This window comes from Dasypus novemcinctus, chromosome 21 (assembly GCF_030445035.2).
Source record: "Dasypus novemcinctus isolate mDasNov1 chromosome 21, mDasNov1.1.hap2, whole genome shotgun sequence".
NCBI lineage: Eukaryota > Metazoa > Chordata > Mammalia > Cingulata > Dasypodidae > Dasypus > Dasypus novemcinctus.
Genome location: NC_080693.1, coordinates 38,665,001 through 38,686,788, shown reverse-complemented (window position 1 = coordinate 38,686,788; position 21,788 = coordinate 38,665,001). Strand labels below are relative to the sequence as shown.

The window sequence follows — 21,788 nt, the reverse complement described above, 5'->3', positions numbered from 1 at the left end:
TCAACCTGACCTCTCAGACAAATATGTCCCACTCCACACCATGCATTTGAAGTTGAGTCAATAACCACACACCAGAGTTTGAAGCCTAGGTATAGGTTTACTTTCCAACTAGTGGTAGCTAGGTCAAATTGCAGGCATAGTTATTAAAGAGAAATAACTCTGCAATGCTCACCTTTAAACTCAAACCTTAATGAGGAGGAGAGACCCAGATGCCTCAGGGACTAGGCAGATAATACAAATAAATGAAACAGGCTAGGTGAGAGAGTACATGTCTTATCAAAAAAGGCAACTTCTACTTACTCTGATTGTCCTCTATGCTGTCAGAATTGCCATATCTCCTGATTGTTCAAGAGGAGGTAGAAGTTGTGATTTTAATGTGAAAGCTCCTGATTCTTAGAAGGAGGCTCAGCTCTCATGAAAACACTAGGTGAGCAAAATAAAGCATACAGCCCACCATCAGTGCTCTGCTGTATAGATGGCGACTGTCACTCCCCTAACTGTGGTATTAGACTGCCACTCAGCAGCTACCATTTGCAACTGCAACAGAGGTCTCCATTGGCAGGGCTCTCTGCTTTTCTATGTGCAGGCTGCTCTACCCCAGAGCTATGGACAACAACTAACTCTACAGGAAAAAGTGGAAGCTCAGCTGAGCCACCCAGGGTTGGAGCAGGCTGGCCCTCATGGCTGGCTGCTGCCCAGTAGGCACTAAATAGCTGATTGCTCCTGCAAGAAGCCTTCGGGGCTTGGAAGTCCTTTGTCGGGCTCAGAAGCCAAGGCTGCTTCTCGAAGGACTTCCAAGTGCTCCTCAGCAGCCGACAGTGACTGGTCAATCCAATCCAGGCCCCCAGTCAAGTGGCAGGCATTCCTGGTCACCAGTACCAGGTGACTGACGGACAGGAGAAGGGCAGTCGTCCTAGGAAAAACAGCAGGATTAGATTCCCTAGGAGATGAGAAACTTCACATCAAAGCTCAAACAAGTAGATTCTCGACTAATGTTTCCCAAGCTGGAGTCCCTTCCCTAAGAGGTTGGTGAGTATACAATTTAAAGATGGTTCCACACTCACACTTGGGAATGGGTGCTGGGCTAAACAAGGTTAAAAAGGCTGTTTTTCACTGCAGCACTTCTCAGAGCCTTTGATGTGCATGATAAAGCTCCAAGATGAGAACAAGATATGCTCTGTTTCACAAACTTATTTAGGACTGTGGAACCCATTTTCTGCAACACAATCTATTACAACTCCCAGAGCAATGTTTTGTGGAATACGGTTTGGATCTAGTCAATTGGATGAGCACATTCAACTGATACCCACTCAAAGACAGGATATAAATATGCCACCCTCAGCATCCCGGAGTGATTAGGAATCAGTAAGGCCCAGGGATGGTTTACCCCACTCTTTAAAAATGGTCATTGAAAATCAAATTGGGGAGGAGCTATTTTCAGTATTGAAAGTTTCATGATAGAATATCTTTTATATAATGGGTGTCTCTGGTGCATTTGGAATATATTACAGATGATTACCCCCAGACAAATCTGGGCAACAAAAGGAGTGGGGCAGAGAAACTAAAGCTGAAGTCCCATGACCCACTGCCCCTATGGCAATCACTATACATGTCTATGAAATGGTCATATAAATCAGAAAGACAAAAGAGTCTCATTTTTAAAAAGAAGGAAATGTAACTACAGACTAAAGTAGACTGATTATTATTCTAGCAATGGAAGAACTTGTATCATTGACATAAAGGCAGTGGCCACCAGAGATTCTGAGGGGAGGAAAGGGAAGAATAGGTGTCACCCGGGGCATTTCTGGGACACTGGAATTGTCCTGCATGACATTACAATGATGGCTACAGGCCATAACACATTTTGTCAAAACCTAGAAAACTGTGCGGTGCAAAGTATAAACTGTATTGTAAACTATGGACCACGGTTAGTAGCAATGCTTCAACACGTGTTCATCAATCGTAACAAAGGTGCCACACTAATGAAAGATGTTAATGGGGGAAAGTGGGGAAGGGGGAGGGGTGGGGTAGAGGGGGACCCCCTATATTTTTGATGTAACATTTGTGTAATATAAAGCTTCTTTAAAAATTAAAAGTAAAAAAAATTTTTAATCTCATTTTCTGAAATGGGTTTACATCATGTTCACGAACATAACAATTCAATACAGCTATTGGGGGGGCGGGCTATGGAGAAGGGTGCTTGTGTCCTGTGCAAGGTGGGCCCAGCTTTGGGCAAAGTCAGGCAGGGCTGACTTTTCACCTCTTTCCCTGTGCCCTGTTTTCCTTCTGCCCCCACTACCTCCCTGCCCCGGGTAGCACTCATGGCTGAGGCGGGTCTGCTTGTGGGGTCCACAGAGCAAAAAGGGCACCATGGGGGGCAATGGAAGGGAGGGGTGGCACAGTGAGGGCTCAGCAAGGCCCAATGTTCAATCATAAAAATTCAAAATCTAAGACCAGTTCTCCCTTCTCAAGGGCTACAGGAAGAGGAACGGCTCCCTGCTGGCTGATATGACAAGGCTTCAACCACACTGAAGCAAAAGGTACCCAAAGCCCAGAGGAAAAAGACCTGATCCCTTCCCATTCCCTAGGATTTGGGTGTAGCTAAGGCAGCCCTCTCCTCAGCAATCGAATCAACCAGCCCTCCGCCTCCCAGATGTTATGAAGTGACAAACCTCTAGCTTGAAAAATGAGCAGCTCCCCCCACTCACCGTGCATCCAGGAGTTTGGGGTCCAGCGGAGGGTACATTGACTTGACCACATCATCCACTCTAAAAGGATGCAAAACGTTTTTAATATTTCACTCATCGCCTTTTCTCCTTCCTTTCTTTTGACATTTTGTTATTCCCATCCTTTCCTTTTGATCCAGTCTTAGTGGCTCTTTGCTCTAACTGCTTCAGCTTTCTCGAACAGAGACTTAAACAGAAAGACTTCAGGTTTGGTTTAGGGAAGATTTTGTTTTAGTTCCCATGGTTGAAAAAGTACACATTCACACATATGCAAAGATGTTCAAAATGTACTACTACATGAAAAGGACAAACTGCCAAGCAGTATATAAAACATGATGTGATTGATCCCATTTGTATAAAAATAAACAGAAGCTATGGAATGCGGGGTGGTGGGGTGGGGGTAAGGAGCAATATTCACTCGGTGAACAGGGAATTCCTACTCGAGTTGGGAAGGGGTGAGATTAGGGGATACTTTCACCTTCCAGATAATCTATTTCTGCAGTGTTTTAATTTTTATAGGCATGTATTACTTTTGTGTTCAGAAAAAGGCACAGTTAAAGGAACATGAACACCAAGAAAGACCACAAGTTTCATTTGGGTTCAAACTGATGCACTGGATTTCTTTTAACACCATGGTTCATTTTCTTTTCATCCAGTGCAGAAGGGAAGTACTTTTCATTCTGATTGGCTATATAAGATTTTGCTCCAAATTTTGGTTTCTAGACCATTTGATGGTCAGGAAGAAAAAATAAAGATGTACTGCTTGATTTCTAAAAGCACTTGAGAAAGGACGCCCTCAAACGTTCTTGTCTCTGGGCTGAGGCGCTGGTGAGGCAACTGTCATCGCTGGCCCTTTTTCTGTGGTGCCCTGGAGCTGAAGCCACTCTCCTTGAAACTAATTTGCCATCAACACACTATGTGGAATAAACTGGAGCAACAAAAACAATGGAGACCAAAAATGCCCAGAAGGAGAAAGAAGTGTAAGAGCAAAAAAACAAAGCAAGGATCACTGATTGAATTATGATGGAGAACATTCTGGAACATTCTGGAGTTGCTCTGTAGCTTGGGCCAGGTCAGGTCCACCCTCTGAGCAATGCCATTGTTAATCCTACTCACCTACTCATGAGTGAAATCATGAGTATTTCACTCATCCTTTGAAATCTCAATCTCCTTTCTCCCTGTGATTCCATCTTGAAAGTGCTGCTTCATAACCTGGTTGCACAAGAATTTGTCTGGCCCTCTGGGGATAGATCTTAAGAAATGACAAAGATGATGAAGGGTCCAAAAGATGGGAACAGTACAGACTCTCTAGAAAAATTTGTGTGACCAAAAGGAATGGCTGGTTCCTGCCCTAAGCCTGGATTAGGGGGGTGGTCCTAGGCTTAATATAAGTCAAGTAGCTACTCCCACCACAGGGCAACTCCAGAGAAAGCCAAGAACCTTCCTGGGCTGAGTCGCTCCTTGGGATTTTTTCCTTCTCACTTTCTCAACTAACTGAATTACTGGACAGAGTTCAAGTGCCCCGAGTCTTTCATATGCCCTCAGAAGACTTCACACGTTGCCACCTTGCAGGATCTGGTCGTTTTATTTGGTTAGCCGTGAGGCGGGGAATAAGCTGGTTCCGTGGGATTTACCCGAGGGCATGGCAAAAAGGAAAGTGAGAGCCTCTAGAAGTCACACAGGTGCCACCATTCCCAGCAGAAAAACAGCAGCACTGCGCAGAGGCGGTGTAGGAGGGATTCCTACCGGCTCAGGCACACCCACATACCAGCCGCCAGATGGCAGCACACTCTTACACAGCCTTTCTAAGAAAAGGGCTTTAGTTTTCTTCACACAATCGAGCCCAGTGAGGGGGTGTAGCTGTTGACTGCAATCCTGCTGGTTGCCTCCCACATGGGATTTTGCAGACAGCCTGGAATTTGGGAGGTCTGAATGCTGTATGGCTTCACTTCCACCCCGTCCTGAAGGTTGCTGACTGGGCGGGGATAGGGCCGCTGGTGACCACTAAGATGGGGCCCCCCAAATAGTCTCATACAAATACAGGCTGGGGACAAGGGCATGGCCAGGAGGCACAGAGAGGTAGGGGTGTGTACACCAGTGAGAAAAACGCTTGCTGGCTACAGCTCGGAGCCTGGCAGGAAGGAGTGGCAAAGGGAAGGAAAGCAGCTCCAGCTATACAGGACTGAGGAGCCAGGAAGAAATCTGGAGAAGAGACTCGTGAGGACTAGACACGGTGCTGAAATTTCCTAAAAAGCCTATCAGAAGAGTGAGGCACGCTGGGGGTGGGGGAATTACGTGAGACCACCTTAGCTTGAAAGTCTCTCAGTTGCTAAGCCCTGCTGGGTGCTCTGTGAATGTTTAGGACACAGATAACGGGAGCTGCCGCATGCCATTTCTTAGAAGCGCCCAGCCCTGCTGGCACCCCAGCTTCCGACCCATCTTTCCCCACAGACTGTGGGGTCCTCAGGGCCCCGGACGGCTCACCTAGGGCTGATCCGCTTGGCCACCACGATGATGTCGCTGACGCTGGCTGAAGTCTTCATCTTGGCCCCCGAGCCCATTGTCATGGCAACAAGTTTTTCTGTCAGAGTGTGACAAATCTAATGCAGCGGAGGAGAGTGGTGAGGAGGGGTGACCTGGCTCCCCCCCCCCCGGCTTCTGCCCCCCCACAAGGACAGATAGAGCCCCTATCATGGATCTCATCACACAGCTGGCCCCTAACCTGTGGCAGGAGTGAGGTGAAACGTGCACGGAGATGAGAGGAAATGGTGTAGGAAGCAGCAAAAGCCGAGAACAAGGCTGGGTATGGAGGGAGGGGCAGGAACCTCAAATCACAGTCAAGGGTTTTGGCTCGGAGAAGTCTAAACTGATATAATCTGTCTAAGAAAAAGCATGTGCTCTAATTTCACCTTCTTCCTTAGGGGGAAAACCTACTTTCTCTTTCTATTGCTTCATCTCATGGTTTAGCCCTCTACCAGGATAAATATCTCCAGTGCGGCACCCTCAGAAACAAGCCTGGACAAAGGGCAACTGTTCCCTTTAAGTACATTCTCCAAAAGTGGCACTTATCTCAACAATTTCCTAGGGTAATACGTGAACATGATGTTTGTCAAGATGATGGTGAAAGGACCTTGGCAAAAACAGAAAAGGCAAGGCTGACACATGGCCTTTCTCATCATCAACCAGCAGAGCTGACCGTCCCCAAAGCTTGATCCCCCTCCTGCATCTTCCTTTTATGAGAACCTGAATATGCTTCTGTCCCTGGCAAAGAAGTTCTGTGACCTGTCTTATACCTAGGGCTGGAAAACGGGGCAGAAAGAAGCCCAAGAACCCACCGGGACATGAGCCCAGGCCCCTCCCTCCAAGGGCAGGTGGCCAAGCAAGAGGGCCTGAAACCCCAAGAGGAGGATTAGAAACCCTCTCCTTTGATCTGAGGTCCCCAGCGCAGACCATTGATTCCTTCCAACTGACCCATCCCCCATTCCAGGTGCCAGTTCTCTTCCCGCTATAGTAGGCTAGTAGGCGGGGGCAGAGGGCAAAGGCCAGTCTCAGATCACCTCCTGGTTGGAAGAAGGGAGATGTAATGTAGCTTTATTGCTGCAGTCATTTTACCTCTCTGTCGATGGCCATAACTGGATCTATAGAGCCAAAGAGCTTCTTGGAATTGAATAAGCCTGGACTCTAGGACAACAGTTTCCTACCAGGTATTTCTTCACCCCCAAGCCAGACAGCTGAGGGAGAGGGGGAGATTTTATTATCTTGGACTGAATGACACCGAAGAAAAGACAAAGTGATCCTTTTTGAAATCTTGAATAATTACTAGACAAAAATAAAAATATGTAGCTTCCCAGGTTATTGAAGTGAAAAAACTGATGATATTTGGAACTGGCCAAATATGTCAGTGTTGTTATTATTAAAAGGAAAAAAGAGTATTTCATCAGGCAGGGAAGCATCTGGTGAGAACTGAAAATGAAATGCCTACACTATAAAAATTATCTAAAATGCAAGTCAAATACAGTTTTTCAAAGATTTCAAGCATTAAAAACAAATTGGACTTCAAATTAAAGTAATCATGGTTAGGGTTTGTTTGTTTGTTTTTTTAACATGGTTGTCTACTGTCACAGCCAAAGAGGAGTGAAAGACTTCCTAATAATTGAAAAAGCCTAAATACAGAACTTGCTGTAACTGTCTGAGCTCTCAGTTAATGAAAGGAAGTGCTTAGGGAGCTGGAAAACAGTTTCTCCCTTAGCAGCTACATGGTCTCAGGCAAACAACTCTATCCGTGGTTAGTGAAATTGTGGCTAATGATTATCTATGCTGTGTTTCCCACAGGCCATTGTTTTATTGAGGCCCAGATGACAAAACGCCTTTGAAAGGGCCTTGAGAATCCTAAAGTATAACCAGTTGACCAGGTGGACATGGAAGTAAACAGCAGAAACTACCAGTGTCAATCATGTTAAAGAAAAGCATCTTGCAAGGGGTAAGTTAGGATCAGCGTGCTTCCTAAAGTTCCTTCCAATGCATAGGAGTGCTTTGGTGATCCCCATTTCTTCATTCAGAAATCAGAGTATTACCTTCAAGATGGCAATGCAGTGAGACATGAGACCCCTGGGGAGACAAGAAGAATTTGTCAAGGCTTACCTAGAGAGGCCCATCTCCCTCCAGCCTTCCTACCATTCCTCATTTCCCTCTGATTAGTGGCCACAACTGGACACAACCCAAGAGCAGTAATGCCTCAGTGTTAAAAAGAGCAAATCCATGAGTTAAATGAAGAAACACCTTCTTTCCCTCCCCTCCCTGCTCCCTACATCCGACCTGCTCCTTCTAGCTTGCTCGACCCCCTACTAATGAGCCATGCTTTTTAAATAACTGAGCTTCTAATAGACTCTTCCCTCTACTCCATGTATCCTTCCCCTTATGCTCAGCCTTATCACTCAACACCCAAGTCAAAAGGCACCTACTTTGTCATCTCCTTCATAAGGATCCACAGCTCCTGCCCAGGCCAGGCAAATCTAGACATTGCCTCCTCTGTGTGCCTACTGCACTGTGTACAGAAATCACTTCCCGTTTCTATGAAAGTGGATTTCGATTTTTAGATAGAATTCTGTTTTAATAACAACAGTCCCTGGGCCAGTGCCCTGCAAAAATGGTCCATAAACATTTGCCCAAGGGATGAATGACTAAATGAATAAGGGATTGAAGTGGCACACAGTGCTCAAAATGCAGAGGCTCCTGCTGGGTGCAAGGATCTCTAAGGGATACTGAAGACAAAGTCTTCATTCCTGGAGCCTCAGTGTTATCCTTGGGCACCCAAGGATACTTCAAACACATCAGAGTGACTTGTAATGACCTTTGCCATGCATCTACAAGCCTCAAAATGGGAGTCGAGGACAAGCACTGCCGTGCCACATCTGATTTTCCCGATGCTGAGGGCAGGGGAAAGAGCAGCGAGTAACTCAGGGCTACTGGACGCCCAGGAGAGTGATCCGGCAAAGGCAGCTGGAGCAAGACGCTGGAAGCCTCCATCTGTGGCCCCCAGGGGCTGCAAGATGATCTGCAAGAAAGCAAATGGCCCCAGGCCCTTACGAGGCATCTTCAATCCAGTCTTCGTTCTCCAGGATGGCCTCAATGTGGGGGTTGGTGATGACCACGTCATCCAGTTCTAACTCGGAGGGCTCAGACTGGGTCTCCATGGCACCGATGAGGTCCACGATGGGCCTGGAAGGAGACGATGCGGTTCAGGGGTTTCCTGGGGGTGACTGCTGCCGACGCTCTCCTCACGGAGGTACACATACCTCCTCCCCTCAAAGGATGAAGGAACTAGATAAGTAAGATCTGGACCACTGTCCTGGATCCACACACAGCCCTAGTGGGGAATGCAGGTGTGGCACAGGGCTAGAAAAGTGAGTCAAGGAGGTAGCCTGGGGGGAAGCCGGGACGCCAAACAAAAGAAAAGTGAAACAGAGAGAGACAAGCCCCTGAGAGAAAGAGTTGGGCTACAACAATAATAACCACAAAGATACATTAGACAGGGCTACTCCTTAAAGACAAAATACTATCCTTTCGTTTTCCCCTCAAGCCTGCTTTTTAATGAGAGGTTGAATTTCATAAACCCAAACCTTCCTGCCTCCCCTACCTGCTCTGCAGAATCACTCTTGAGAACCACCAGGGTCCCCCCATAACCACATTCCCTCCTAGTTACACGAGGAAGGTGGGAGAAGTAAAAATGCCACCTACTTTAGCACAGGGATCTTTAAAAAATGAGATGCAATACTTTCCAATAGCAGAGCTTTCCTGGGTCATAAAAATGGGCATTTACCCATTATGAACTGCTGGACAGAAATGCTGATAGGATAAAAATAGAGGGGCAAGAGAAACTAAGGGTAAATTGCTGGAGCCCCTCAAGGATCCATCAGTTAATACATCTCTAAACCGAAACTAAGATTTTGTTTACAAACTATATTTCACATAAAATGCACCATGCAAAGACAGACACAGTCCTATGCTAGAAATTCATTGAACGAAGTGTCTTTTGCTTGCATGTACGGCTGAAATTCTAGCCTTATTTCTGTTTCCATGGAGTTGGTTGGAAAGGGATTTGGCTTGTCCGATGGCTTAAGTCTTGGTTGGACGCCCATGCCTTTATACCAAAGGTGAACGTGTTAGTAACTTTTTCATTAGCTCAGGTGACAGGGTCAGAGGTGGCTCAGGATGTCGGGAGGTTTAAAAATCATTCTAATACTCTGTCTTTATTGGGAAGGGAAGTTCACAGGGATCATTTCAGAGACAAAAAGCAAAAGTGGAGTATGTAGTGCTAGACTGCTTCTGTTCCTATCTTTCTTTGGTTGGGGACCCACGGTAGGGCCCATCCCTCCTCCTGCTGCTCCTTGGGACCACTCACTTGGAATCATAGAGCTGCAGCAGGTCCCGGGGCCGGCAGTAGCGCTGCCTGCAAACCACCACCAAGGCTGCAAACGATGCCAGGAAGATGGCGGCCAGCACGCCGATGGCAACAATCACCACGGTCTCCATGCTTCCGGGGGCTCCCTCTGTCCTGGGCACATCTCCCGCGAGGGCTAACGCTTAAGAGAACACAAAGTCTGATAAAGGAGCCATGAAAGATAGTGGGAGGTGGTCTTACCTGCTGGAAGTGGTGAATGGGGGTAAGCGGGAGTAGTCAGGCTCCCCCAGGTCACCTGCAGAGACCTGAGGGTCTGAATAGAATCAAAGGGCATTTTATAAGTCTCGCCCCAAATTTGCCTTTTCTTTTATTTGAAAGGGTTTGCATCCCTGTTAGACCAGGATGGACTTTCAAACCAAAGGAAACATCATAACCAGAACCGATGTTTTCATATCTTAACCAAAGCATATGAAAGAACAACCACGGGAAAGGGGAAGGCGGAATTGCATTTATAGAGGGTCAGCTCCATGCCAGGTACTTTGCATATGTTTACTATTCTAACCTAATAACAATTCTATGAGGCAGATATTCGTGTTCATATTTTATAGTTCAGAAAACTTGAGGTTCAGAGAGGTCAAGAAATTTGCCCAAGTTTATGTAGTCAGAAAGTAATGAGTTAGATTTCAACCCCAAAGCCTATCCATTTAAACATAAACAGATATTCATCTTCCTTTTCCTTTCTGAGAAGAAAAGATTTTTTAAACTCTGGAAAGAGTCTTGGTTGTCAGTTGCAGTGTTGGAAATTACAACTAATGTCAAAGTGATCACTGTCTGTTACTTGCTTTCACCCAGGAGGGTTCTCCCCCCAGGATTTTAAACTCATGAACAAGAGACCAAAGCTTTCTCAGAGGAGTAGGTATGCACACTTTTATTTCATTGGGTCCTCGTTGGGTCCTTCTGAGCAAGACTTCTCCTTTCTCTGGGCCTTTATTTCTCCACCTCCAAAAAAGTACTTTGACCTAGGAGTCTCTGTGACCCCATGATGGTGCATTGCCTCTATCTGCCTTTAATTCTATGCTGCATGTCTTGGAGGGCCCAAATGCTCCTTAGAGTCATTCAGTGTTTGTTGATCATCTAATATGCACCAAGCACAAGGTTGGTTTCTAAAAACTGGAGATAAGTAAGACATGGGCCCTAACCTGAAAGAGCTAAGACAGACCAGGGAGGTAGGCAGACAAATCATTTCAACTCCATGTGATCCTTGCAACAATAGAGGCCTGTGATACAGACAGAAGTATACCAGAAAGAGAGTAACTATGTTTGCATGACACTTTCAGGGAAAGCTTCCTTTGCAGGGCAGGTGAAGTTTGAGTTGGGTTTTGAAGGAGGAGAAGGAGTTTGGCAGGTTGTCAAGGTGGGTGTTTGGCTGGCTCAGGGGCCAAGGAAGCCTCTCTCTGAGGTCTCACAGAGCTGCTCTCCTCCCTGGCGCTCGCTAGCCATAAAGGCAAGAAGGCCGGGTCTCTTCCATTGCTACATCTCTGATTCTGTGTATGTCTGTGTGTGTGTGTGTGTGTGTGTGTAGCATGGTCATTCTCTGGTTCTGACTCAGTTTCCCTAGATGTAGCTCTGTGGTTTCCCTGTCCCTTCCTGTCCACATCTTTTAGGCCACTACCCCTATCTCCTTTCTTGTCCTTCCTTTCTCTCCATTTTCTTTTCCCCTTCTCTCTTTCTTTATCTGTCTCTCTCGCCATTTCCTCTCCAGGCGTCTCTTCCCTCTCCCCTCCCGTCTCCCCTTCTCAAGGTTCCTCCGGAGCGCCTTACCCCTCCCCCTGGCCTCCAAGCACCCCCCACCCCCCCACCCCCGGCTTTGTCTCCTCTCCCTCCGTATTGTGCCTGTGCGTCTGTGTGTGTGCGTGCTTTCCCTGAGCTCTCCCTCTTTCTGTGATTTGCCTGTATAGGTGCTTCTTTGTGTGTTGTCTGTGTGTGTCAGTTTCCCTTTGTGTGTTCTGCTCGGTGTTTCTGCGAGTTTCTCTCTGTTTCTCTGTCTCTGAATAAGCTTACTTTCTCCTTTCTCTATCCGACTCTAAATGTACAAGGATAAAACAGACCAAAGACTCAACCTTCTTCCTCCTTTCCCACCACCCCGAACACCCACGCCATCACCTAAGACTGAGCCCCAAGAAGCTTCGAGGGAGGGCCGCCTCCAGTCCCACCTCGGAGCGCGCCGCCTCGGGGCTCCGATCGCTCCCCAGCGGGGCGCAGGACGCCCGGGTGCCGACGCCGGGCCCCGCGCAGCTGGAACTTACTTTCTCCAACTTGGCTCGGCGTGCGCGCAGCGCTCGCGCGGGGCCTGGCGGCGGGAACAAAGCGGCCCACGAGCCCGGCCTCCCCGCCCCCAAGGAAGAGGGCCGGGCCGGCGCCCTCCTCTCCCCCACCCCCGGCTCCCCGCGCGCCCGGCTCCCAAGGGGCCGGGCTCCCGGAGGCTCGCCCGGGGCCCCGTTCCCGCCTGCCCCGGGGCGCGCGGAGCCCGGCCCGCCCCGGCCTGGCTCACCCACCTCACGCCGCGGCTCCAGGGCGCATCCCAAGGCGCGCTCCCGCGGCCCGGCCCCCCGCGGATGGCAAAGTCCGGGAGTCGGGGCTCGCAGGCGGCTCCCTGCTAGCAGGGCATGCCGGGAAGGGAGCGTGGCTGTCAGAAGGAATCAAGATAAATTCCCCCGGCTCGGCCAAACCCCCGGAGGTGGATGTGGGAGGGGGAGAGCGGCCCAGAGCATCCAAATCCCCCGCTGCCAGGCGCCGCCGTCACCGCCAGGCCCTCCAGACCTGGGGTTGAGGCCAGGCGAGGCCCGGGCAGCTGGGAGGCAGACGCTCAGTGATCCAACAAGCCTTCCTCGCGCCCTGCCGGGGAGGGCCAGCCCCCGGGCCTGCGGAGTGGAGGGGAACATGGAGGCATGGGGACTGGCCCTCCAGTGGGCGATGGGAGAGACAGGAGCACCCAGAGTCTCCACAGCGTGACCACTCACTGAGCGTATCTGCTCCAGTACCGGCCGTCTGGTTTAAATCCTGACTGCCACTGGCTAGCTGTGGGCAACTTGCTTCACTCCTCTACGCCTTGGTTCCTTCATCCGTCAAACGGGGATAATACTTATTAGTATGCTCAGAGTTGGTCTCAGGGTGAAATGCATTCAGAAGAGTATATGGCCCAGGGTGAAGGGTGACTCAGTGATAGCTCTTATCACAGCCTGACGGGGTGTGGGTGACAGTGACAAGCAGGCTCATCCCTAACAATTAAGGACCCAGGCTCAAGAGTGCAGATGCAGGACCTTGGCTTGGCTCAGAGCCTGCCACTGTTCCCACCCACCGCCACCCCATACCAAAAGGGTTAAGAGGGATGGTAATGGAGTGCTCCCCAAAACTCAAGTACCCTCACACAGTCTGACAATCAAATTTGTAGCAAGGTTCCCCAAATCGAGGGCTGGTCTCAATGATGAGAGGAGAAACCAGCAGGTCAGAAATGCTGCTAACTATGGTGAGGCAGGAAGAGGCTTGGGTGCTCTCCAGTGGGTGCCAGCTTGTGCTCTCTCAAGGCAAGGAGTGTACACTTGTTGAGTACCCATTAGGTCCCACTTACTGATTAGGCACCCATACACCCCTTATCTCATCTGATCCTAACACCAGCCTTTAAGAGTTGGTATGATAATGTTCTTTTGCAAGGGAGGAAATAGACTCGGAGGGGTAAGGTACCTTACCCAATCTCTTTCTGCTTATCAGTGGTAGGGCATCAAGTAGAACTCCAGATTCCCTGGTGCCAAAGCCCAGGCCGCCCAAACCAGGAAACAGATTGCTCTTGCAGCTACCTAGGTATCTGGAACAGGGACAGGTTGCCATGGCCCGGCTACAACAAATAGAGCCACTCTGTCCCAATTGGTATACAACCTAGCCTCAAACGCACACTTGCTTTCATGCTGGATGTGACCCAGTTACTGCACTTCTCCACCTATTCTTATCTTGATAAGATCTTTGTTTTTCCATCTGATGCCGGCTACATTGCTGCATGTGTGTCATGTGTAGCTCCCAGGTAATTCTTTTTGTGCCATCTAGTGCCAGGTTATGTGCTAATAATAAACAGGTGGTGAGAGTGCTGCTTGACCACCTGTGTGTGGATACCAAGCACCAAAGATGCCCACATTGCTCCACTCAGGTCAGCTGAGCATTCCTTACAGAGACAGCTCGGAAGACAGGTGGAAAAGAGGTATAGCACAGAGATGTCTGGTCTCCTCCCTTCACCCCCACTTCCAACCACCATCCCAGGCAGCAGCCCCTTCCTCCCAGACAGACAGGACCAGTCAGGTGCAGCAAAACCCTTCCTGCCCCAACAAGAAAAGCGTCTCTCACACAGCTAGTAAGGTCCGCCTCCTCCACTTACTAGCTCTGTGATCTTGGGCCATTCACTCACCTCTCTGGGTCTCAGTTTTCTCATCTGTAGAATGGGGATAACAGTAAAATCTATGAGCTATAATTGTTTTGAGGATTAAATGAGATAATTCGTTCCAAGTGCCCATCACAGTATGACAGAGAAAACAGTGGGGGCCTCCTTGATGTTCCTTAGACATGCCAAGCTTATCCCACCTCAGGGCTTTTGCCTTGCCTTCTGCGTGGAATCCTTCCCCCCTTGTCCCTTGCCTTATCCCCATGCCTCACTCCCTCACTTTGCACAGGTCTCAGCTTCATAGTGACCTCCATTGAGAAGCCTTCCCTGATCATCCAATCTAAAGTAGCATCTTTCGCACTCAATGGCCCTGATTTTTTAATGGCACTGACATCATATTATATATTTGTTTATTGCTTCTCCCCTTTTAGAATATAAGCTCCATGAGGGCAGGGACTGTACTCTTTTGTTCCCTTCTGACTCCCAGTATCTAGAACAATGCCTGGCCCTGGGTAGGTGCTCGGTTAACACTTGTGGAAAGAGTGAAAAAAAATAAAGTTTAGGTATTATCACTGTCAATAGCTAATAGGAGCTCTAGACCTTATAGAGCACCCAGTGACACACTGGGACAGGAGGCAGGGGGTTAAGTATGTGGGAACACTCAGAGAGGGAAAGCACCAGCACTGAAAAGAGAAGAGAGGTTGACCTGAATTAAAGGGTCTCAATTTCAAATGCTGGATTTGACCCTGAGTCTATGCTTGTTTTAAGTGGGCCCTTTTATGGGCTGGTGAACAGCTTTCCCAGGAAAGAGAGACTAGTTGGGGAAGGGTTTGTGTAAACACAGGCCAGGCCTCCTTTGAGCTGTGTGCATGGACCTTGTTGAAAGCTGCTCTCCCTTGCAGGATAAAAGCCAGCAAACACCCTGAACTACTGAGGCTGGCTGGCAGCAAGAGGGCAGAACTAGGAATCTTGGAGAAAGGAGAAGGCTGGAGGAGCGCTGGAAGCCAACAGGGCAGGGCTGGGCCAGGACCCCACTGGGGATAGAGACCAAGCTCGCATTTCCTCTAAGTCAAGGCAGCTACACCAGAGACACAGAGGAATTTCTCCAGGGACATTAGGGCAAGTGCACCTGGGCAAATGGGGGGAAGGAGCAGGGACTATATTCTTAGCAAAAATACTTCAAATCTTCTAAAGACTTATCTCAAAGGCTCTAAAGACAGATTGCACAGCCTTCCTCTCTTGCCCATTCTAGTATTCTACCACATCCCTCTTCAGGGAAATCTCTCTTGCTTTAAATACCCAGGGTGTGGTAAGTGTGGATAAGGGAAAATAATATCCCATGTTTTATTTACTCTAGGTGAGGTACAAATAAAAAACAGTCATTTAGGTCTGGTTTTAAACTTAATACATCAGCATCTCCACCTCTTAATGTTTGAGTATAATCACATTAATCATAATCACTGTCATTTAAGACATTTTTGTGCCAGGAACTGTGCTAGATATGTAATACATAGATTACAAAATCAATACAATAATCCCTTAAAATAGATATTATTCTCCCCTACTTTACACATGAGGAAACTACCTAATAATAATGACTTAAACCAAAGTACTGTGTCAGTGGAAGCAGCACTGTCTTGAACATTAGTTTGACCTTTGCCAGGACCCTGTGCTGTGGGCATTATGATTACCATTTTACAGATGTGGAAACAGATGTGGGCAAGTGATTACCTGACTGCAAGTTCAGTGGAGGCTCTTTCTACTACACCAGGCTGTCCCCGAATTCAAAGTCAGTTCAAACTAGGGATTGTCAGAGAAGAGATCAGGAAGAGGGTTACAGGTGAGTCAGACTCAGTCTTCCTCCATTTCCTTAGGAACCTCCTCCCTCACCTGCCCCACTCCAGGGTTTATCTCAGAGATACAACCCTTATTTCACCCTCTTGTGCTTGGACTTAATACCTGATTTTCTAACCTTGTAAAGTGGAAGGAAAACATCAGGCCCTGGTAAAAGGTAGTCAGAAAAGTAAGAGTAACTTAGGTCACTGAAAAAGGGGCTAGGTCCTATATGGTCCTCTTTATATCTCCCATAGGTAGAACGGCCTCTAAACTAAGTGACACCCAACTCCTTAGCCCAGAAGTATCCATAGTGAGTGACAGGAATCAAGGAGGAACCCAAGTTTCCCTCTGGACTAAGCCAGCTCCTAGTGCTTAGATCAGGAGACACCTAAGTGGAGTCAGAGATCCTAGGACTCTCTTAGAACCCTCAAGACAGTCAACTCAGGAGGTGGGGGAAGGGGAGTCCTCACTCAGCTCTTAAGGCAGCTGGGATGGCAGTTCTCCAGGACAACTGCGGGCTGGACAACTTGTGTCGCTACCTGGTATTGGTCTACATCTTAGCAGGGACTGGGGACTCCCAAAGCCATTCCAAGATGCAGGATATGTCCCAGGACAGCAGGGACCTAGCAAGAGAAGCCCTGGTCTGGGGCTCTAGGGTCAACAGTCCCCCCAGTTTGTTTTACTTCTAGTTACCTACCTGGGCGATATCCTCTTTGAGAACTCAGGGCCAGTGGTGCAGAATCCGAAGAGAAATAGCTATGGAAAGAGTTGGGAGGGCTTTGAGCGCTTCCCAAGCAGAGCAGAACATCCACTGATCATTTTATGCAAAGTTGCTTCAGATTCAATTGACAGCATAAAACCAAGAAGCTGCATTTCAAGCTATGGTCACTGGGTGTCGCCACTGTTTCTTAGGCGAGTTCCCTATAGTTGGCTAACCCTAAAGGGCACTGGAGAAAGAAAAATCTTTCCCTTAGACTCAGTCTGCAGGCCTGACATCTTCTGCGCCTTCCATGAATTGTGATGTTCTCATTACCTCTTGCTCCCCGGCCCACCTTGCTGGCCTGGATTGCATGGAGTTGCTCCGTTGTCCCTCTGTCCTTCCTAGCTCTCTTGGCAGGACCCTAACCCTGCATTCTTCATACTGCATGGGAACAGCCACATGCAAGTGGGGAAAGCCACACAACTGACAAGACAAGCTGCACTTTGGGGTCATGAACACAAACCTCACGTAGGTGATCATTCCTGGTCAGCCAGGATGGTCAGCCATCTGTCCATTTGGGTCCAAGTGTCACCCTCTCACTCCCTTACACAATGACTTCATATCTTATCTTCAATCCTCCCATGCCCCCTCTCTTCCACATTCACTTGTATCGAGAAAAATAAAAAAGATACTAACTTCCTCATCTTTTCAATACCAAACCTATGAACTTACTATTTTAGTTTCCTAGGTTGCTCAAAGCAAATACCATAAAAATGGGTTGGCTTTAAAGAATGGGAATTTATTAGCTTACAGTTTGAGACCATGATAATGTCCGAATCAAGGCATCATCAAAGTGATGTTTCCTTTCTGCACACTGGTTGCCGGCAATCCTCGGCTCCTCTGCCACATGGAAAGGCACTTGAAGGTGCCTACTGGTCTCTCCCCTCTCTTCTGGGTTCCATTGATTTCAGCTTCTTGCTCCCCTGGCTCCCTCTCCCTCCCCCCTCCCACACTTCCTCTCCTTTCTCTCCTCCGCCGCCTCCTCCTCTTCCTTCTCCTTCTCCTTCTCCTCCTCCTCCTCTTTCTCCTCCTCCTCCTCTCCTTCTTCTTCTCTCTCTTTCTCTCTCCTTCCCCCTCTATTCATTCTGTTTATAAAGGACTCCAGTAAGAGGATTAAGACCCATCCTGAATGAGGTGGGTCACACCTTAACTGAAATAGCATCATCAAATTGTTTACAATGGGTTTATATCCACAGGAATGGGCTAAATTCAAGAACGTGTTTTTCTGGGGTACATACAGCTTCAAACCACCACACTTACCAACATCTGTATACATCATCTCCTTCCACTTTGAATACCACTCTCTCCTCACCTTCTCAAGCCCCTGGATCTCGTGTTTTCTTTACTTTCTTCTAGATTTATAGTGCCCTCTAACCTGGAGAATTCCAATGAGTAAAGAATTAAGCTCGAGTATCTCCCACCTTAAAAATCTCACAGCTTATACCAAGCAATTCTCTAGTCACTTAGTCTCTGTTCTCTTTCATGGCTAAATTTCTCCTTTGTGTCCATATCATCACAAAAAGCATTTATTACCTCCATTCACCCTTCCACCTGCTCATAGCTCACTGATGTCCTCCCTTCCCACGGAGCTGACTTCTCAAAGTCACCATGATCGCCAGGTCAACAAATGCAGGGGACCTTAATGTCTTTAACACTGTCCCCCGCACTGCGCACAGTAGAGTCTACCTGCTCTTGGCTTCTACACCACCACCCTCTCCTAACTGCTCATATCACACCTCATTGGTTTCCTTCATGGACTTTTCTATTACCTGATTCTAAATATTAGAATTTCTTTGGTCTTGGCCCAGGATTGCTTTCTCTTTTCCTCTTTATCCCACCTTCTATCCTAATCTCACCCATTCCTGCTGATTTATATATCAGCTTCTTAATGCTGATGACTCCAAATTTGTATCTTTAGCCCAGTCTTATTTGACACCTTCATTTGTATGTTTCACAAGTATTTAAAAATTAATAAGTTCAGAATGGAATTCTCAATTTACACCTTCCCCTCACAAATACCCATCCTCCTTCCTCTATTCTTCTCCATCTCTATAAATGGCACTAGCGGTCACCTCACTACTCAAGTGAAAAACCAAGGACTCATTACTTTTTACTTTGTTCTTCACATTCATTCCATTAGTAATCCTAATGGTTCTGTCTCCAAAATTTCACATATCTTCACAACTACTTGCACTCATTCACGCAACCATCATTATCTCTTTATTAAATTAATGCACACATTTAGAACAAATCATCCCATTCCCACTCTTTGATCTATTCTTGATATAGCAACAACAGTGGTCTTAAAAATGTCAGTTATGGAAATGTTCTATATCTTAATCAGTGTGTGTGTATATATATATATATATATAACCTGGAGATGTACTTTAGATTTGTACACTTCACTGTAGGTTTTGTTTCATCTAAAACAGAATAAACAAAAAACTTAAATCAGAAGTCAATTTCCTTGTTAAAATTCTTCAGGAGCTTCTTGCTGTACTTAAAATGAAAACTCAGTCTTTTTTTTTTTTTGTCTTATTCTTTATTTTTTATTTTTTATTTTTTTATTGATTTTGTAAAAATATTACATTAAAAAAAATATGAGGTCCCATTCAACCCCACCACCCCCACCCCACCACTCCCCCCCCGCCCCCCAGCAACATTCACTCCCATCATCATGACACATCCATTGCATTTGGTAAGTACATCTCTGGGCATCTCTGCACCTCATGGTCACTGGTCCACATCATGGCCCATATTCTCCCCCATTCCATCCAGTGGGCCCTGGGAGGATTTACAATGTCTGGTGCTTGCCCCTGAAGCACCATCCAGGGCAACTCCAAGTCCCAAAGGCACCTCCACATCTCATCTCTTCCTGCCATTCCCCATACCCATCAGCCACCATGTCCACTTTTCCCACTCCAATGCCACCTTTTCTCTGTGGACCTTGGATTGGTTGTGTCCGTTGCACCTTTATGTCAAGAGGAGGCTCAGATTCCACATGGATAGTGGATGCAATCCTCCTGCTTTCAGTTGTAGGCACTCTAGGCTCCATGGTGTGGTGGTTGTCCTTCTTCAACTCCATCTTAGCGGAGTGAGGTGAGTCCAATAAATCAGATTGTAGGAGCTGGAGTCTGTTGAGGCTCAGGGCCTGGCTATCATATTGTCAGTCCAGAGATTCAAATCCCCTAAATATATCTTAAGCCCCAACACCATCTACAATTCCAGTAAAGTAGCATGAAAGTCTTATGAAAAGAGATCCCATCTGAGTCCAGTTTCATCACGCAGAAACACCAGCTCCAAAGAAGGGCCATCTGACATGGCAGTGAACCCTATCTGCCATGACCATAGAACCCGTGGGTCTCTTTAGCCCTCCAAGGAACCAATACCTGGGGATTGTATCTACTTTATCTGTCTCTTAGACTCTGCTCAGTTGTGCATAAGGGCAATCCTTCTGACAGCCTCCAGACTCTTTTTTAGAGACTCGTAGCCATATAAACTCATTTCTCCTTTCCTTTTCCCCCTTACATTAGGTCAAACAGCATTTTAAAGTCATGTTATTATATGTAGACAGGGATATTCTGCTGATCCGCATCGAACCTTCAATTCAAGGTCATTTTCCAGTTGCATCATCAGTTGGTAGTTGATAGTGATCCCTTGGTGCCAGGGAGGCTCATCCCCGGGTGTCATGTCCCACGCTGGGAGGAAGGCATTGCATTTACATGCTGAGTTTGGCTTCGAGACTGGCCACATTTGAGTAACATGAAGGCTGTCAGGAGGAAATTCCCAGGCACAGTGCTGCTCAAGGCCTTGTTCTTATTTCAGGCATATAGGCTCACAAGCATAGTTATTAGTATCAGGGGCTCACTGTTGGACCCTCATTCCTTCCCGGTCCTTGCCGCTGCACCTGGAGGGCTGCCGCTGCTCCCCTAGAGACCACGACAGAGCACCCCCAGCCAGGAACCCAGTACCCCCCCAGCTGTAGTTTTTAATTGTTGCCCCTATGAGTATATCCAAACATTACCATGCTCCCTGGACATATGCTCTATATAGCTCCCTGTCAGCCATATATCACCTGTCAATAGTATCCTATATCAGTATTCCTCCTCTGCCATTGTTGAACCACTCTGTGATCCAGAACTTCCTGAAAATTGAAGCCCAATATATTGTCAGGATCCCTTACTAGTAAAATGGCATATAGCGATGGGTTTAAAGGTTAGATATAGAATACGTGTTGACTTGGAAAAATTCTACATCCTATTTTTTTTCTTTTTTCCCTAATTATTGAACTTCTCTTCACACGAGCCCTAGACCACAGCAATTCTTATATACAATATACAGCACTCCCACACATCCACCACAAAACCTTTTCCCTTCCACAGCAATACTCTTACAACCTATTCACATCATATTTACTTACAGTGATGTACAGAGTCTGAGACAATAGCTTTCAAACAAGGTGACATCTGTTCTTACATTGTGGTGCATACTTTAGGACACACAGTTTTCTAAATTTTTAGTTTCCTATGTTTTACATTATGGTTTACATTCTCAGTCTGTCGTCCCTTATATGTTTATGGTGTAAAAAACTCAGTCTTGCATTACATGGCCCTGGCCTTTTTCTCCAACTTCATTTCCTATTATACTTTTCCCTTGCTTGCTAGAACTCAGTTGTCATGACTTTCATTTAGATTCTCTAACAAGCCTAAAGCTTTCCCGTCTCAGGACCTTTGCTCATGCTATTCCCTTAGTCCAGAACCCTTCCACCATGCCGAGCACTATCTCCTTCATGTCATTTACTCAGGTACCCCCAGGCCCCCATATCTAGAACATGTCATCCCATTTATTCAAAGCCATAATCTGCACAAGTGGGGTGAAGGGAGGAAAGTGTGTCTAAAAAGAAAAATAAAAGCCAGAAGCCAATGGCAATTCTCACTAGTCTCTACACTGCAAATATTGGCCATGCTGTTTGCTCTCAAGTCACTCCCTTCCTCAGTCATATCCCACCTAGACCTCAAATTATTCCAGTCCAGAAGACTGCACCCTGACTCTGGAGTAGGGAAAAACGGGTGCATGGGTAAGCTCAGAACAGAGGAGAAGCATGCATGAGAAAAATGTTAAATGTAACATACACAAAAA

At 47.1% G+C, this 21,788-nt stretch overlaps 1 protein-coding gene across 3 annotated transcripts; it reads right to left on the bottom strand.

Moving 5' to 3' along the window:
* Positions 1–77: 77 nt before the first annotated feature.
* On the bottom strand, positions 78–12,428 carry TMEM98 (transmembrane protein 98). Of its 3 annotated transcripts, none has more exons than XM_004454910.5 (7): positions 12,183–12,428; positions 9,628–9,808; positions 8,313–8,444; positions 7,301–7,334; positions 5,211–5,326; positions 2,709–2,768; positions 78–913 (listed from the first exon to the last, which is right to left on the bottom strand). In XM_004454910.5, the coding sequence occupies exons 2-7, from the start codon at positions 9,756–9,758 to the stop codon at positions 706–708; spliced, it is 681 nt and encodes a 226-aa protein (XP_004454967.1). In that variant the 5' UTR covers positions 9,759–9,808; positions 12,183–12,428; the 3' UTR covers positions 78–705. The 3 variants fall into 3 exon arrangements, with proteins under 3 accessions (XP_004454967.1, XP_004454968.1, XP_004454969.1); XM_004454911.5 differs by lacking the exon at positions 12,183–12,428 and adding an exon at positions 11,934–12,060; XM_004454912.4 differs by lacking the exon at positions 12,183–12,428 and adding an exon at positions 11,841–11,998.
* Between the last annotated feature and the right edge of the window lie 9,360 nt (positions 12,429–21,788).